The sequence below is a fragment of the Camarhynchus parvulus genome, chromosome 7, assembly GCF_901933205.1.
Source record: "Camarhynchus parvulus chromosome 7, STF_HiC, whole genome shotgun sequence".
Lineage (NCBI taxonomy): Eukaryota > Metazoa > Chordata > Aves > Passeriformes > Thraupidae > Camarhynchus > Camarhynchus parvulus.
The window spans coordinates 18,084,990-18,103,108 of record NC_044577.1 but is presented as its reverse complement, the minus strand read 5'-3'; the positions used below and the strand labels follow the sequence as shown (position 1 = coordinate 18,103,108).

General features: G+C 35.6%; 1 protein-coding gene across 2 annotated transcripts in view; it reads right to left on the bottom strand.

Annotated features, from left to right (window-relative positions):
- The window catches only part of TLK1 (tousled like kinase 1), a 67,022-nt gene that overhangs the window by 29,553 nt on the left and 19,350 nt on the right, over positions 1–18,119 (bottom strand). For both annotated transcript variants that reach the window (XM_030951820.1, XM_030951819.1), the window contains exons 2-7: positions 12,847–12,965; positions 9,313–9,384; positions 4,854–4,929; positions 2,144–2,190; positions 1,672–1,758; positions 499–588 (exon numbers count right to left, since the gene is read on the bottom strand). In XM_030951820.1, coding sequence (XP_030807680.1) covers positions 499–588; positions 1,672–1,758; positions 2,144–2,190; positions 4,854–4,929; positions 9,313–9,384; positions 12,847–12,960 — 486 coding nt within the window. In that variant the 5' untranslated portion in view covers positions 12,961–12,965. The remainder of the gene's footprint in view (positions 1–498; positions 589–1,671; positions 1,759–2,143; positions 2,191–4,853; positions 4,930–9,312; positions 9,385–12,846; positions 12,966–18,119) is intronic.

Genomic DNA, 18,119 nt, shown 5'->3' with positions numbered 1-18,119 from the left:
TCTGACTAATGTGAAAGAACAGATCACATCAGAAATGGCAGAGAGAATTAAACAGTTGATTTCAGCTTTTAAAAGTCATGTCAGAATTGTGTTGATCATTTTGATTGCCATCTCATCCATCTCATTTTTCTTCTTCAATGTCGGATTTTAAATGCAGTATGACAATGGCAGCTGTCAATTCAAATACTGCCTGAAAAAGCAGCTTCTACTTCTAAAACCACACAACAGCTAAAATCTTGAGCAAAAACCTACCAATGCCATGGTCATCTATGTAATCATGAAGTGCCATGCTGGGAGCTGAGCAAGTGCAGAATACAAAACTCACCAGAGATATTTAAATTATGAGCTGCTGAACTTAACCAAAAAATGCTTCGGCAATTTTAAAAACCAAAGCTTTTCAAAGTCTTTAAGAGTTTATAAGAAGTTAAAAGACAAAGAAATAAACATAACTACTTTTTTTTTCCCCTGCAATGTAAAGTGATCTACTCAAAAAGTTACCTGAGTAATTTTAATAGATAACTGCTTTGGTTGTGTGAGAGGGTGGTCCCCAAAAGCTAATGAAGTAGGAGAAGGACTATTCTGTCGAACCTGAAAAGCATGAAAGCAAAGAATTTCAGATACAGCTGTAGTATTTAATTATGAGCATAGCCTTGGTACAACTCTTGGCAGGAACATCTCAAAGAAACAGAGAAATAAGGTATTTTTGTACACATGCCACCACTGGGAGCACTGCATTGAGAGCTATCAGTATGGCGTTACACACCACTTGCAGCTCAGGAAGGATGCAATACATTCTCTGAGAAAAGTAAGATTGTCACTTTTGGGAAACAGACTGAAAGATTTAAGACAATACAAGACTGACATAAGGTAATGTTAGTCTTACAAAGACTTATTTTTCTGATTCTGAGTTTTCACAACTCAAGAATAATGTGAGTTATTTTTGGAATGTTTAGTTCTGATGGGACAACCTGAGAGGGGAAGCTAGCGCAAATCAGAAAGCAAATCCTGTTAATGAACCTAGTTTGTGCGAATGAGACCTTTTTCAAGCTGAATTCCAAAATCTGTATTACACTCCATATTGTTGGCAAGACCAAGAGGATGCCTGAAGTTGAAAGCACATGGAATAAAAGCTGAGGTCCACCTTCAGAGAAACAACTCTTTTCTGTAACTGGCAAAATTTGTTTAGCCATTTAGCACGTTGGTATGCCGGGCACTGAAATTGTGCTTATGAGAAGGAAAAAAAAGGAATTAGCACAACCAAAGAGAATTTTAGAGGCAAAAGGTATCAATTATTGAAAAAAATTACAATTTATCAAAACCTCAGCTTTTGAAGTCCCAAGTTAGGGGTCCAAGTTTCCTTAAAAGTAACAAAAAAAACTCCCCTTTTTTGTGTGAGGCCTACGAATAGACATCATTACAACATTTTAACATTTATTCAACCTTTTACATAACTACCTTGTATTTAAAAAGACGTTTAAGAAAAAACAACCCAGTGTTAACAGAGAATTTAGTTTTAATACTTCATTTGATTTCTTTTTTTCCTGGTGGAAGAATGAATTCTTTCCCAGGACTCGTTCCTTTGTAAACTCCCCCCTTGAATACATATTATTTCCAATGTTTCAATTTTAGGCTATAAAACCATGTGGTGCAGTTATGAAGTTGCAGACTTACAGAAGAAGGAGCGGAATGTGAGTTCTGAGGAGAGCGGATTGCAGGAGGCACGCCTCGCACTGGGCTCGAGCCGTTCCCACCTTGGTACTGCGGAGCACACAGGGACCCCCAATGAGTAAGTCCTCTCAAAATACATTAAACATCTACTGAAAGTACACACTACATTCTACAGCTCATCTGTACACAGAATTTTAAATCAGATTCTATCACTTTTATCAGTGCAACCTTTAGCTGTCTAAACCGCAGTGTGAAAGATAATGGTTTTTGTATTTTAGTTCAGTTCATGTCCATCAAGAGATGACTGCATCTCTACTTCAAGGTTTAATACTCGGAAGCATACAGAAAGAAAAGAGAAGTAATCTCTCAAGAGGCCTGTCCATTATAACCAAAAATGCTGTAGCATCGAAAAAAAGCTAAAAGGATATTTTAGAAGAAAATTTTAAAACCAAAGTAAAATTCACAAAATTCTTACCTCAAAATAGTCACTAATCTTGTGACCACGTCCCCCAATATTCTTTCCTGCAATAAAACCATTAATTGTAAAAAATTACTTGTGGAAGCATTTTACCTAAAAACCCCAATATTCTTTCCTGCAATAAATACAGCAATACATTAGAATTGGTTAAATAAATTACTTGTGGAGATGTCTTACATTTTTACCTATAAAATGTCCCCCAATATTCTTTCCTGCAATAAATACAGCAATACATTAGAATTGGTTAAATAAATTACTTGTGGAGATGTCTTACATTTTTACCTATAAAATAATGATAGTAAAATCTTACCACTTGTTAATTGGTTTTCTTTGATGTGGTAATACTTGATGTCCCTATATAGGTAATTAAGGGATTCCCAAAACAAATCAGATATTAAGTCACCTTCAATTCCTAAACCAGTTTAGAGTAGACTTTACAGAAACCCTAGACCTCTTAAAGATAACACAAAACTTATCTCTCATCCTACAGATCAAACCTTCTGTTTTAAGTCCCTCCCCTTTTCAAGGCCTATCTCAAAGCATCAAATTGACCACATCTACTAACATGATATACTCCAGGTGAGTTATTATGCCCACATATTATGTCCAAGGATTTTCCTAGGTGCCAGTAACAGTGAGGGCATAGAGAATGACAAGTATTTCCAGTACTCTTAACCTGATAATGAATTGGGTAACTCACAGTGTTAACTAGGGAAATAAAACACCAGAGATTGAGATTAGAATTTATCTTAAATGGACTGAGACTTCAGAAGAACAAACATGAATTTTATTTCTTCACCAGGAGGACCTGAGCTACATGTGGCATTCCAGAGATTGCACCTATACCTTATCCAATGCACAAATGTTTTCTTCTGCTTGGCCCTAAGATGACCCATAAATCTTAAGACTGGGCTTTTCTCCTGTAGAAGTCAGACAACCTGTTAGGAGACATCTTGGAAATGGACAATTGTTCAGAGCTTTTTATTTATAGAAAGAAATTTTTGCAATATATTAGGAGGTCATTACCCATAGATCCATAATTTTGATTTCCACTTTTTAGCAAAGATTTTCAAGCTTTTCTATTGTTTCAGCCCTGATGAACTCTCTCTAGTTCAATATACCTCTGTACTGACAATGCTGCATAATGCTGTGTCACTAAGAAGTAACATAAAAAACTAGAAACATTTGTCAGCCCTTTTTGTGTCAAGACTTCTAACAGAAAAATTTAGATAAAATAATTCCAAGACCTAGAACAGCACACAGCCAACTTCTCCAGTAGTTACCCAGTCAGTATATGCATTGCTACTACTTCCCTCCAGCCAATTCTTTACGCTCTGTAATTCTGCTAGTGATTTCTGTCCTCATGCTTAATTCTCATATTTCACTTTATCAAATTTACTTTCATGCAGGTAAAAGAGACAGACTACATTCCTCTTCAGTATGGAAAAATCTATTTGATGTCATGTTACAGAGCTCCACACTGAAGAAATACGTCAAATTATTTTGGCACAGCCAATTATGAATAGATTTATACTGATTTATACCACCTTCCAATTAGTTCTGTGTTCTAAACAATCCCTTTCTTCAACACTTATGGATTAATTTACATATTAAAAAGTCAATATCCTGGGTATGCAATATACAAGAGATTGATTTCTTGTTTTTTTCCCAATACAATAAGAGGTTTTTTGCTGTGCTCCAACTGTACTGTACCACTCCAAGAAGCTGCAGTTTCTTAGGCCAGCTCCTTGAGAATATTGCAGTGCAGACTACTCAGTTTTACTGCTATTGACAGTATAACAGTGATAAGATATTATTATCATATTTTCTATATTAAAAAGGCCAAAAGATTTCCATCATCTCTAATTTCAACACTCATTAGTAAGAGGAAGGATAAGCTACTAGAACAATGAAAATTGGAAAATTCATTCAGGTTCTTTGAACAAAGCAGGTGTCTACAAAGTAACACTTAGGAAGAAATTAATTTTAATCAAACAACATGATTATTCTACTAATAGCATGCTGCATTATGAAGACTTCCAGATATGGAGCCCATTGCTTTATATCTGAAGTGGCATTTTCTAGCTCTGTTAGAATGAAAAATAAAGCTGATGCAGATGTTATCAGAACTATTTCTGCTCCCCTTCTGATGAATTTTTGTCTTGAGGTTAAATTTCCACCAGTTCTCACCCAAAAGTCACACAAAAGAGAGGAATGACAAAAACTAAACTTTGTAAATATTAAATTAGAAATCAGTCTTATCATGATTTCCCCACCCCTCTGAACTACTACAATCTTCCACAAAAAAGGAAGAATATAATTAAGTTCTTATATATACCTGTAAATCAAGCATCAGATATTGTAATCAGTAATCCTTTTTTCCCCTTATCTACTGAAAAGAAATTCAAACCACAAGGTATTTTGCATGAGAAGAGTTGCTGTAATTCTTAACAATATTACAGAGTTGTATCGTAGCTGTGAGTTACACATGCAGTAGCCCATGATTCCTTTGGGTAATTACCAGTCCCATTCATGTTTTACTTGCCCATCCCTCCCAGTGACAAATGGGAGGGTGACAAGAATGCATAACTTATCATCCAAAATATAACAGCCATCTTATGTAGGCGAAAATGCAGAATTTTTAAGGCTAACAATCAAAACTGTATTACATGCAATCACTACCTAGTCAATTTACATTTTAATTTACCTTGGCTGCTTTCACTCTGAGTGTCTGCTTTTCTTTTTCTTCCTCTGGAAGGTTCTGACTGTTTCTTCTCTGGAGTCTACAAACAACAAAAAGAACATGATGCAACACAGGCTCTATTTATTTGTATTACTGCTGTATTATTATGAAATAAATTTAAATCCTCATCCATAAAACATGATTTCACAATTCAGCAGGGATGCAATTTCAGATCGTAGTCAAACTAGATAATATGATCTTTGGTCAATCAGGTACAAGCTAGAAGAGGTACTTAAGAAAGTGAGAAGTAATTCTTAAATTATTTTCCAAAAGGCAATTCCACATATTAATTCTGAAGCAATTACTCCTTTTCATTCATTCCAGGATTTCTGAACACCCATTTTTGTTTCATTTATGTTTATATTTTACCAAGATCTCTGTATTTAGTGTGGGTGTTTTAAAGCTTAATACTTAAGTGAAATAATCTGATTCTTGATGGTGTTTCCTACACACCACTGTAGCATAAACACAAAGTTCCAGTACTTCTATAGGAAGCCAATAATGTTAAACTTTTTCATAAGTGTAAAAGATATTTCCAAACTAATAAAAATTTGTATAGATTTCTAGAATCTGCTGAGAATTAAAAAGAAAGAAAAAGAGGAAAAACGAGAGAGCAAAAATTCCTCTAAATGTTAATATCTATCCACTTAGAAAGTGTCATCCTCCCCATATACTTTTATCTCAAGGAAAAGAAAGACAAGTATCAATGGTAAGTGATAAAACAGAGATCTGTTAATATTTCTGGAATAAATTTTTCTATACAGCTGCCTGGAAATTACAATCACCATGTACAACATAGATAACAAGAAAGGGCTGTGATCAGAAGCATCTCTAAATTGCATTTGCTCCTCTTTGATCTGAGGATTCAAACCAGTTAGTCTCCCCAATTTAGATAATAAAAGCTGCTCTCGTTCAGCATATTGCAGCTTTGTGTGTGTGTATTCTTCATGGTGCCTCATACATAACTGGAGGAAGCACAGGAGACATTACATGATCTATTTTACCAGTAAACCAAAGGTCCTTAATAGCTCAGACTAAATTTGAGATCAGTGACAAGATATTAATTCTCTCATGATACCATCATTTTCTAATTTTATTGCATCTGTCATTTGGTGCTCCAAGTATGCTTTCTTAACACAGCAAATTATATCAACATTCAAATTTCAACCATCAGTAAATCATTTCAAGGACCTTTCAATTCCAAAATCTTGGTGTGGATATGCTCAAACATGAATTTACTACAAATATCCAATAGTATTTATGTTGGCAAGAACCACTTTAAGCTACCTGTGATCCCTAGAAAATTATTAGACTAAAAGAACAAGCAGGACAAGAAAGGTCTTCCCTACCTATACCATGTATTTTTTATGTGTTTTGACTCTTGTGTGTCAAAATATCATAAAGATATCTTTGGAAGTTTTACAACCATAAATGCTGTATTATCAGGCTGTAAATTAAGTTTAAATTAAATATATTTTATTTTAAATAAACTCATCCAACTGACATCTGCATCTTCTACAGTGCTAGCATACATTAGCAAAGTATATAACACAGACTTCTGGAAATGGAGTTAACTCAAGACTATTGATTCTAAAAGCAGAAAGCATAGCTTAGAAATTTAACTTTAATAATTTGGAATTATTGCCAGGTAAATAGGTAACATTAAGCTACCTTTCCACTAACTAAATTGAAACTACTTAACCAAGCATTTTCATGTTATTCTTGTTTTCCAACTTTCAATTCTGCAGTTACATTCTAATGTAGTAATTTTTACCAACCATATCAAGAAAAAAAAAGTTTAAAATCTAATTAATGAAAAGCCACATAAGATTTCCCCCACCAAAACTAGTTTCCAGCTGCTGTGGCTTGTAAAACCAGCCATTTAAAGAGGTTTATAGTTTCAAAACTCAAGTAATTCACAAATGTCTATTTCCTTAAGCTCTTCTGATTTCTTTCAGTGTTTAATTTAACCTTCCAAACCAGAAAGTACTAGCACACTAATGAGGTTATTAATGAGGTTACTCAACAAGGTCATGTTCCCCTTTTCTAAGCACAAAATTCGCATGATAATGTACAGCACACATCAATCACTAGAAAATGTACTCCAAAATCCTTCCTAATGAATGGAGTCCTATGAATTACAAGAAACTGAAGGCTAATGGGGCTGGGGAGTATCTCCCTGGTAAATGAAGACTGAACCTACTTTCTGTAGCTGCCAAAGCATTTACATATAGTCAAGATTTAAATTAAAATCTTACTATTTCATAAGCAAGATAAAATACTTTTAGGGTTAGATTAAAGTCACACACAGCTTGGCATACTAGCAGAGCCTCATACATCTTGGTCTTGATCCTAGTTTTCCCCTCAATTTCACTGTGCTTCCCCTGAGTCTTCCCTTCACATTCACAGATTTAATGTGCCACTTCATGATGAAAGCACAGAGTAATGACATGAATGCATCATCAGGGTTTGATCAGAAATTGACACTCTTGCTAGAAATTAATTTCAATGATTCTGAGATTTGCATATCTACTTTTTTTTTTTCTCCCAAGATCTACTGCAATACAACAGTGCTCTTCCAACATCAAATGATGGCACTGCCTCCCCAGTGAGCAAGTCTGATTTCCATATACTACCATCACTGTAACTATGAAGCCTTCAAGGTCATGCTATTAAAACAAACAAAAACCAGCACAACAAAGCAATCCCACAACTTGTTTGCAGTACTAAGATCTACAGCTTACTTTTTATGGTACTTTAGCGTATAAGTAACCCGATGTAACTTTAATAACTGTAAAAATTTATTAACATACTTGTATTCACTCTATTACAATTATAATAGAGTGAATACAACTAACAACTTCTGAAAAAGAGGCAAGAAAATGCATTTTGCTACTCAATGTCAGTAAGACTCATCTTTCACTGTGCAAAGGAGCACAGTGGACTTCTGTGCAGGGGCATTTTTGAAAAATATGTCAATTTCTATTTTAGAATACAAGTCTTAAAATATTTTAAAGACAAAATACTATCCTTACTCAGAAGCAAGACCTGAGGTTAAAACACTGTGCAGAGACTTTCAAACTCACATGCCTTGGAAAATCTTTGCCTCTGTATCTCATGTATAGAACTGTAAAATAACATTTTCCTACACCAAAAACTTATTACGCAAGTAGTCAGTGTTCTGAGCTCATTCAACTACTCATAGATATGGTTTTCTGTCAAGGAATTGCAATAATGCATCATAACCTTCAGGCTACTGCAGCACATTTCCATTCCCACACCTACATCAGAACTGCATCACTACCCAGAGTATTTCTAGGAAAAGCCATGAATAAAAACAACAGGCAGACAGAATTTTCTGGTTAAGAAAATAGTCTATGCAGTTGGATGCATAATCCAGCTGGGAAAGGTGAGGGGGAAAAAAAACATAGCTGAGCTTTTTTCAACAAGAAAAACAAATCACACATACAGAACTTTTATTTATAAGGTATCAGCTTTGGGAACCAATTAAATTCACTTGCTGACAGCCCAGTAAAAAAGCATCTTGTAGTGACTGAGCAAATGAACAATCAGGCCCCAAAGTAAAGCTCTGACATGAAAATAACACCAACAGCACATTCCAAACAACCATCTCTCCAGCATGACACAGCGTCACACAAGGCGTAGCCTAGGCCAGAAATCCACTCCTGGTTACAAAGGATATAATCTTATCCACACAATCTGTGACACACAGAGGCAAAACTGTCAGACACTCACCAACCCCGAAATAGGTACATTCTAAGAGCTGTAGTATTAGTGCAACTACAGCAATGCTCATCACTAAGAGGAAAATATTCTACTCAAGGCAAGTCTGAGCTGTGCACATTTAAACCTAATAAAAGCATGAATCCTTTTTTTGGATTACAAACTCGATTTAGGTAAGAAAATACACAGTGACAACTGCAGCTTTTACAAATAAAGATGACGTCTACTAAGGATGTCTGTCCTTGGCATAAATCCCCATTTGGAAAGAAAACACAGTAAAACTAGTTTCTAGAGTATTTTCAAAGATTCATCCAAAGATCACTCAAAGCTATCTGTACTGATGAAACACTTTTTACTTATGAAACAAAAGACAGCAAACTATGTAAGCATTTTCACCTCCAAAGGCTGTATGCATCCTCAGACCATGACTACATAGATAACAGAGAAGCAGAAGCAGCTAGTTTCATGACCCAAAATGCAAAGAAACACACTTCTTGTAGTCACGGTTCCTCTTCCAAGAGATAATGTCTTCCAGTAATTTAAGCTCTTTCCTACCTATCTGAGTAGTCTGCATTTTACTTTAAAAGCTCCTATACAAAATATGGCATCAAAGAATAAAAATAAATTACTTGTTAGCATTAAAATTCTGAGGTAATAATGATCTGCCCCATACACTTACCTCTGACTCTTTATCACTTAAAGATCCCAAGCTTCCAAAACTGTGATTTGAACTCTCGTTATTTGTTGAGGCCTACCAAGACAAATAAAAAACTCAGCATTATATACAGAATTATAAAACATAATCCACTGTTACCATTCACAGTTACAACCAGTAACAGTAATTTCATGCTCTCATGGAAAAATTAACTATAGAGCACTTGTAACTGGAAAGGGGAGAAGAAGTTTGACAGGTGAATATTTTGACAGGGGACAATAAATTTTGAATTTCCATTGCTTTTGAGCCAAGTAAAACCCTAGCATATTCAAAACCACTGGAGAAAGTTCTAGAGACTACTAGAATTTTTCAATTTTTGAAGAAAAAGAGGTGTTAATTAAAACAAGTTTTAATTTTCTGTCATGAAATAGATTTAAAAAATAATCTTTGCAACAGTCTAGTCTATCTTGGAGAAAATTAAAACCTATTGACAGTATTATTCTACATTTTTAAAACAAATTTCCCCCAACACAATAAATTTACATTAGTGAGGGAAGAAAAAACAGCAACAACCCCAAGTAGTGATACAGTCCCAAATTACAATATTTTTTTAGAAATTTACTAAGGCTGATTTATTCAGAGATCTTTTGAACACAGCACGTCACAAGGACATTTTAATGAGTCATCATCAGCTGAGTGTCTTTTATTAAAAAAACCCACCAAAACTCTTATAATGATGGACCAGTCTCTTCTATATAAGAAGGCAGAACAAACACTTTGAAGTGAAGTAGTTCCAAGGCAGTTTGCTCCTGAGCATTAAATTCCAGCCTGGTATCAGTTTGCAGGACAGTACTCATCTGTGACATCTGAATAACTAGATCATCTCTGGATTACAATGTCCAGAGAAATGTTAGTTAAACACACAAAGTTTCCATGTATGTTTTTCACCCCCAGGGCAGTCTTCAGTATACACAAATGTCTGTATCTTGTTCTTCCTTGTCCTGTGTCAGTATCTGGCCATCGAAGTCTAATACAACAATAATATCAGTAACCTACATTTGTATTTCCAACCTTGCTTGCTGAAAAAGCTTGAACATGATGGGCTTTTTTACCCCCATAAATTCCAAAACTCTTCAGCAACATATATGGTAAGGATAGCCTTTCAAAAGAGTATTCCCAATAAATAAGAGTCCATTTCAATTTAATAACTAGAAGTATATAATGACCCAGAGTATTTAAAAAATAACTATTAAAGTTGCAAGCTCTGTATTGTCTTGCTAGCTTAGGAAAATTAGAATCTGGAACATGGGGATTCGGGATTGTACACAAAGAAGTTTTTTCTTTTTGGTCTTCAAAGTGAAGGTAGACCAATGGATATTACATTTATACCTCATATTTTCCCAATTACCTCTGCACATTAGATCAAAAATGTTTTATCAGTTTTTTTAATAAGAATCAGTTAAGCCTGTCCGAACATCCCCCACCAAGACTACAGACTATATTTTTTATAAAGTATTTTTTCCCAAACACAGCCCAGATCAGCTACTACACTTCACATTATCTGCATGGATACACTGAATGGTCACAAACAAAAGAAATACAAACAAAACTGATGGAATTGTAGCTTTACTGATGGTGTAACAAATCACAGGACTAGAGGTAAGAACAACAGTGTCTTAGATGAGGATCTGCATCTGTAAGAAACAGTGGTAACAGCATCTTCTGCAAACATTTATTAAGGCATTGGATAGTATTAAAAAAACACTTCATCTAGATATACATTTGGAAACCAACTGGATGAGATACAAATCTTGGAATGCACCAGGGACAAGAAATGTATTTTTTCCGTGGCAGAGTGAAAAAGGAAATTAGTTCTTTTAAATTTCTTTTTCTGGCTAACTTAGATGAACAAACTGAGAATGTGAAAGTGGAACATAATTTGGCTAACAGCTGAAATCAGCTGAACAACAGACAACAAGAAAAAGACTTCAACAGATTTATGGAAATGGTAAGCAGTGACTCACAGGGAATCAAATTTTAAAGAGGAACCCCAAGAAACCTGATAATGCCTTTAAAAAATGTATTACACATACAGCAGCAGACAGATTATGAGGGAAAATTTGCAACAAAGCAATGGACCGAAACAGCTGTATCAAAAAGTAAAAGTTCAATGAAGTTAGAAGTACAGATTTAGTAATAAAAAAGGATAAATAGAAATGTGAACTATGAAAACTACCTGAGCTATTAAAATGAGTTAATTAATTAGGGGAGTAAGCAGTACTAGAGAACCCAAGGAATAAATAAACAAAACTGGCCAGAATCATTGTGTTTGTCTCTTTCTAATTTTAAGCATAAGATATGGCAAATATACAATTTTGCAATTATAATGAGAAGACACTTAGAGAGTGCATCAATGTCACTGTGTCAATCCAACCTCATTTCTTCCCCTGACTATCTAACTCACTTCTTGGTTTAAATGGTAGTAACAAGTTGATCACCTTTTTACAGCTTTGTGACAGCTACCCTCAGGTCACTCTCCAAAGCAAATTATGATGCAAGATCACTATATAATAATTTCAATTCTGTGTAGTTTGTTCATAGCCATTGATACATGACATGTCTTCAGAAATTCTAACAATGTCTTCTATCAGGAAGTATTTGGTTCTGTCATCTATACTGGTAACTAAAATACAGCATAGGAAGCTAAAAATACTACAAGTTTGTGTAAAGCACTTAAAACATGAGGGTACTGCAAACAGTTTGGAAACAGAATTCAGAAGTAATTTAGTCATGAGGGAAACGCACCTAAAATATTAGTATGACACCTTTTTAATATCAGTCTATTAAGTACTATACTTGATGGAGAACATTCCAATGCACAAATACAAAATGGAGTACCTCTGGCTAGGCAACAGTATTGCAGCAATCAGTCTTAGAAGCTGAAGTTAGTAACTTGAACAGAATATGCAACAAAGACAAAATTATTTTGCAGATGTATTAACTGAAAAGAAATATACAACATATGGAAAGTAATTATTCAGTGTTCATAAGGTTCTTCGTAAAGTGTTGCATCCTGGCTTAGATACTAAAAGACAGGAATTCTAGAATGAAAGTAAGAGAAACTGATGTAAATGTCTAGAAATGTTGAAATATTTTTTTTATCTATATGTACTAATCTTCAAAAAAGTTTAATACTAAAACAGATGTCACACACTACTACTCTGTAAGTAGACGGTCATCTGCAGCAGGGACAACTCCACCTAAATAATGGGAAAATCTTTCATCTCTGATCACATGTGCACTACAGCAAAGCCACAAAAGAGCCTGTATAAGCTCATTCTTCGGTGTTTTTAAGAACAATTCAACATCCCTGTCACAGAAAGGTTCAAGATAAACAATCCTATCTCAAAGCAAAATAACAAACAGGGATTTTTCTGAGAGCCTCTTCCAACCCAGTGCTTTTACAAGTAAATCACATTAACAGTATGAAAATGAGATGGTGTGAGATAAATTAGCATCTCAAAATGGCAGATGTGAATGACTGCTCTTAGGACTTACTTTAGCTCCAACACTGCAACTTCCAGTACTCCCAGTGCTGCCACTTACTACTCCCGTGAATCTTGCCTCTAACAATTCTTGTCTTCTTGGGTCCAGGCTATGAAGTTCATCCATTGCTCCTAAAAATACATATATAAATTTATATACATTTCCTAATATTTACAGTGGAACATTTCACAAACAAGCCAAACATATCACTGGCCTATGCAAACAAAGGATTTGTACCCTCAACTTGACAATGACACACCACCTGTTACCTAATAACCAAAGCACTCAAGGAATTACAAAAATGTTGTGGCAAGTTCTGCATATCAGAATAGCCTTGTCAGTTCTGGTTGAAAATGAGAACCTGTTAGAGGCATGGAAGAGACATAGAGCCTGCAGTATGCAATACGCCAACCCGGCAATTATTTATAGATTAAAAACTAGCTGACAGGAACAAAGTCGTTTCCAGCATAAAACCTCCCAATTCTGTAATATATTCTGCAGTGCTCTTGTTTTCTGTATTTTTTAAATGCTAGACTGTCAGTGTCAAAGATCAACAAGCAGGAATTACAGGGGGAAAAATGGAAAATCAGAAGGTAGATTGCAGTCCTCAACCCATGCACAGGAATGCAGTGTTACATGGAGGTCCAAAGGTCAGAGAAAAAAGGAGCAGGATCAGCAATGAAAAAGGAACCCAGAATAACAGAGACCCTTGCAGAGGTGATTGCTTCAACAGAGCCCTGTAAATGGAGTAAAGCAGTGCTGCTGGCATCTGCAGGGAAAGTAAGGTGGAAGGAAATGGAGGAACAAAAGGAGTTTCTGATGAGCTCAGCCTACATGAGTAGGCTGCAACATGATGTGCAGCTTCCTAATTTGTATTTAAATCACTTATGGCTGTTTAATGAGTCTGAAAGACGATGTAGACAAATAAGTCTTTTGTATTTACACAAACTGCATTCTGTGTTTTTTACCTTTTCATCTATTTGAACATTCAGTTTCTCTTCAATTGGAAACATTTCAGTTGCTTTATTTTAAATAAGATATTTCATGTTGAAGTCTTAATGCACTATTGTAATAGCACATCCTTCAAGTACCACATGGTAAAACAGGCTCAATTTTTTCCAACTAAGACACAACAAGCTGGTGTTTTTCAGTCCCACAGGACAACACAGCAGTTCACCAAAGAACGGTGCCATGAAAAAAAGCTTTTGAAATTCTGTTTTTATGAAAACTAGTTTTCAAAGTTTAACTGCTGCTATAAATCTCTACCCATCAGCTTAACATTCTAACCAAAGCATCAATGTAGCTTTTCCCTTGCTATTAAGAAGTCAAAAGACACTTTCTTATGGGACTCTTGGGTATCTCAAAATCTTCAGCATTCAAGCCCTAGACAGATCTTTCTGTAATTCTGGCCACTCCTGGCCATAGAGCTAACCACAGGCAGGGAAAGCACTGCTTCTGCTATTTGGCTAATCCAAGTTGCCCTTGCTCCTCTAGGAAGGCAGATGACAACAAGTGAGGTGTTAACACACCTTTACCACAGGAACTGCTAACAGATCTCCTCCAGTGGAAGAAAATCACACCAAGACATAAACAGCTGGGAAGGAAACACTCAGGAAATGTTTGTGGCAGAATCTTTTGAAAAATCAAACCATGAGTGGCAGGTTGGAGATACCATATTTTGTTACTACACCCAAATGCAGCCATATATAGAGCTGGAGACTCTTCTCCAACAAGGCAGGAGAATGACACAGTTTGAAACTGTAGCTGCCTTCTCTGCAGCTGTAAGGCTGCTCCTGCACTTGCCTAGTAAAAATTTCTCCAACTACATCCTTTACATTGTAAACTGCCTGGGTTTAAAACTGTTTGTGTACATACATGTATGCTGAGTGCAGAACAATCAGGAATCCTCTTTAAACTCTTGCTCCTTAAATTGTGCTTGTGTACTGCTTTCAAGGGTTTCTACAACAAATTGAACACTTCTTATACACATAAAAAATATTTCTTACATTAATGGACTGTGCAGTAAGGATATATTTTTTTAGTAGATGTGTTCAGCATATCTTTCCCAGTATGCATGGATATAATCCATACCTTAATGGGAAATTATTGCTCTGAAAAAGCATAAGGAATTAATCACAACAGATTTGTCAGAAAAGTTTAAATTATTACTAATCTGCTTTATAACAGTAGAAGTTTCTAAGTGTATGTCACTCTGAAAAAAAGCATGGTAGTTAGAACACTTCAGAACCAGTGACCAAAAAACAGTGAAGTGCAATTACACTTGTATCCCAAGGCTCTACACCACCTCCAAATACAATGATCCAAATGATCCACTTATGAAACCAAGTACTCGCTCAGGCCTCAATAAAATTGATATTTTCTTTAAGAGAAAAAGTTTAGCAGAGAGCTGCAGCTGCAATTATTCACCTTCTAAAACTGCATCTTTTGTGATACTCTTGTACTACAACTTCTATCTTGAACACTGGTAGATTACACAGAACAGCACTGCAGATCCAAACACAAAGGGTTGACAGATCAGACTATTTTTCTTTTCCACTAAATATGGAATCAAGCCCCACAACTCAGTATTTATCTTTGACTCTCTTATTACCTTGAATTGACTCTTATTATCTGGCCATCAATTACAGCTTTGAAATGAAGAAAGATCAACAGCTTCACACATTGTCAGCTTTCTACAATGAAGATAAAGTTCATTATGCAGAAGCCAAATTCTTCTTAGAACAACTCTCCAGATTAGATTGAGGCCCCCTTCTCCTGAATTCAAGGCCAGCACAAACCACCTTTCACTTAAGTGAAAGCCAAACTGGTTTGGTCTGGTTTCTTTAATGCATTTATATGCATATAGCTTTTAATGCCAAAGCAAAATACTTCAACACAGAGACCTATCTGTTGAATAGAAAAAGACAGTTTAACAAAAGCCCAAATGTAAATTGAATTTCCTGATGTGCTCCTAGTAGGCACTCAGATTTTATGGTAATGCACACAGTATGAGAGTTCTGTGCTGTATATTTTTAGGAAAACTTCACATTAAGGTGGGTAATATTGGTGCCATGTAGTCTTCCTCAATAGCAGTAGCATCCTTTAGAACAGTAATTCTAACTAATAACCAGCTAAAAGGGCAAGGGGCAAAAAAGGAGGCAGAGAGGCAGCGTACACATTTTCAGTAGCAGGAAAAGCAGCCTGGAAAGCAGGTTTTTGGGGTTTTTTTGCCCTCACTTCCTTATCTGTTTTTTCATCAAGATTCCTTTAAAGGTATCAAACCAGAGTTTAAGCATAGTAACCACTCCAAGTATAGAAGCCACTGTTTAACAGCACTGCAATGCAATCCTTGAAGTCCTTAAGTAACTGTTTCTTTCAATTTGGAATATCCTAAATATGGTTTTATCCCACCCACTATGTAATGCTCCAATAATTTAACTTCATAACAATTGAGTATGATAGCTCTTGTCATTCTAGAATACACATTTACCAGCAAGCAAGTAAAAGAAAAGCTTTAAAACATCAAATGCAGAACAGACTACAGAAAATTACTAAACCCAGATTGTTAAACCCTTAAGTAGTCTCTTAAAAATGAGGCCACATAACTACTTTTCTCTGTTCACCAACATGAAGATACATATCTGCATCCACATGTATTTCCTTTTAATTGAGCTCTTCTCTTGCTTCCTTTAGGGGAAAAAAACCAACCCAGACCAAACCCAAAACCAAACCAATCAAACTATGCACTCAACTTCCTTCTTCCTCCCTATCCATCTGAAAGTCTGGGTTTTCCTTACTGCAGAACCAACCAGAAAGGACTTCTTAATTTCCAGGAAAATAGGCTAATGAAGCTAATATTTCTGCCTCAAATAAACTATTTGGTAATAAACTACTCGGTAGTTAGGTAAACATTATCCAAGTCTCTTCCAGATTATACTTTCTGTGCCTTGTAAAAGCAATGGAGAATAAAGTGACCCAGGACAAGTTGTCAGTCAAGCAATAGAGGGAGCACTAAAATATAAGCTTGACCAAGTGAAAAAGCAAGACAAACCAACAAACATCAAACTGTATGGAATTAATGGAAATCTTGATTTCTAAGTTGGAAAATAACACCTGTTCAATTTAAAATAGAACATTTGGGCAGGGGGGTTGAGAAACTGATAAAACAAAAAAACAAAGTCACAAAATTGACCTGTGTTGCGAAACCATGTCTTGGATAGTCTCTCTTCCACTGTGTGGTTTGGAAATCACAGAGAACAGAACTGGAAACAGCCTTGAAAATGAGTAATGTGCTAAGAAATCAAGTTGAGATGATAGTATAATGGCATAAAGCCAAGCAGTTTTAATTTGAGAAGAGTTCAATTTCAAGGTAACAGCAGAAATACAGCCCATTCTTAGCAGAAGCCTTTGAAGTACGTCACCATCCAATGGTAATCACAATCCTGACATCAAGAAGATCCCACTGAATTGAAATGAGCAGTCAGTAGGGCAGAGAAAAAGAGACAATCTCTGAGATTTAAAGCAAAGCAAATCAAATAAATCCCAGACCTATATTTATGTCCAGACAATCCAAAGCCTAGAGGACACTACTTACCAATGCCCCAGGGTTACAGCTCTTCCAAACTACTGAACAAACAGCTACAGATTACTCATGACAAAGTTTACCCTGGGAGTTTAGAAATGCTTAAAAGCATTGAGTTCCCAAGGAACAGGATTAACTTCTTTTACAGAAGACTATGGAGATACCATAACCTCCAAACAACAGGTAACCTGAAAAAGTTCAAGGTACCACATTCAAGTTGAAAACCTTAGCTGTATCTGAAACTAACAGTGGCAGTAGATGAAACAGGAAAGGATAAAAATATATCTTGATGTTCAAGTGAAACTAGCCTTTTGAAAAGATCATAAAAGGTAAGAAAATCTTAATGGCAGAGAGATATATCGAAGCCCAGGGTAAAGAAAAAACAGAATCTGTTTAATTAATCAAGAGTCATTTTAAAGCACAGTGAAAATGCAGTATTCCTCAGCACTTGAGAACACTGAGGCACATAACACTGCAGACACCCCCCTAGCACTGCTAAGGTGCCTAGGTGAACTTAACATGCTTTTCTTATTAATCTAAAGGAGACTGAGGGCTAAAAGACAGATAATTAGCAGACAGATCAGGCTTTGGTCTACATAAAACCTGTGGGAGGGAAATAATCTAACTGCCAAATTTTAGCCTAAAAAAGCACAACTGTGGAAAATCTAAAAGTATAAGAAAAAAACTCCTTTCCTAAGAACAT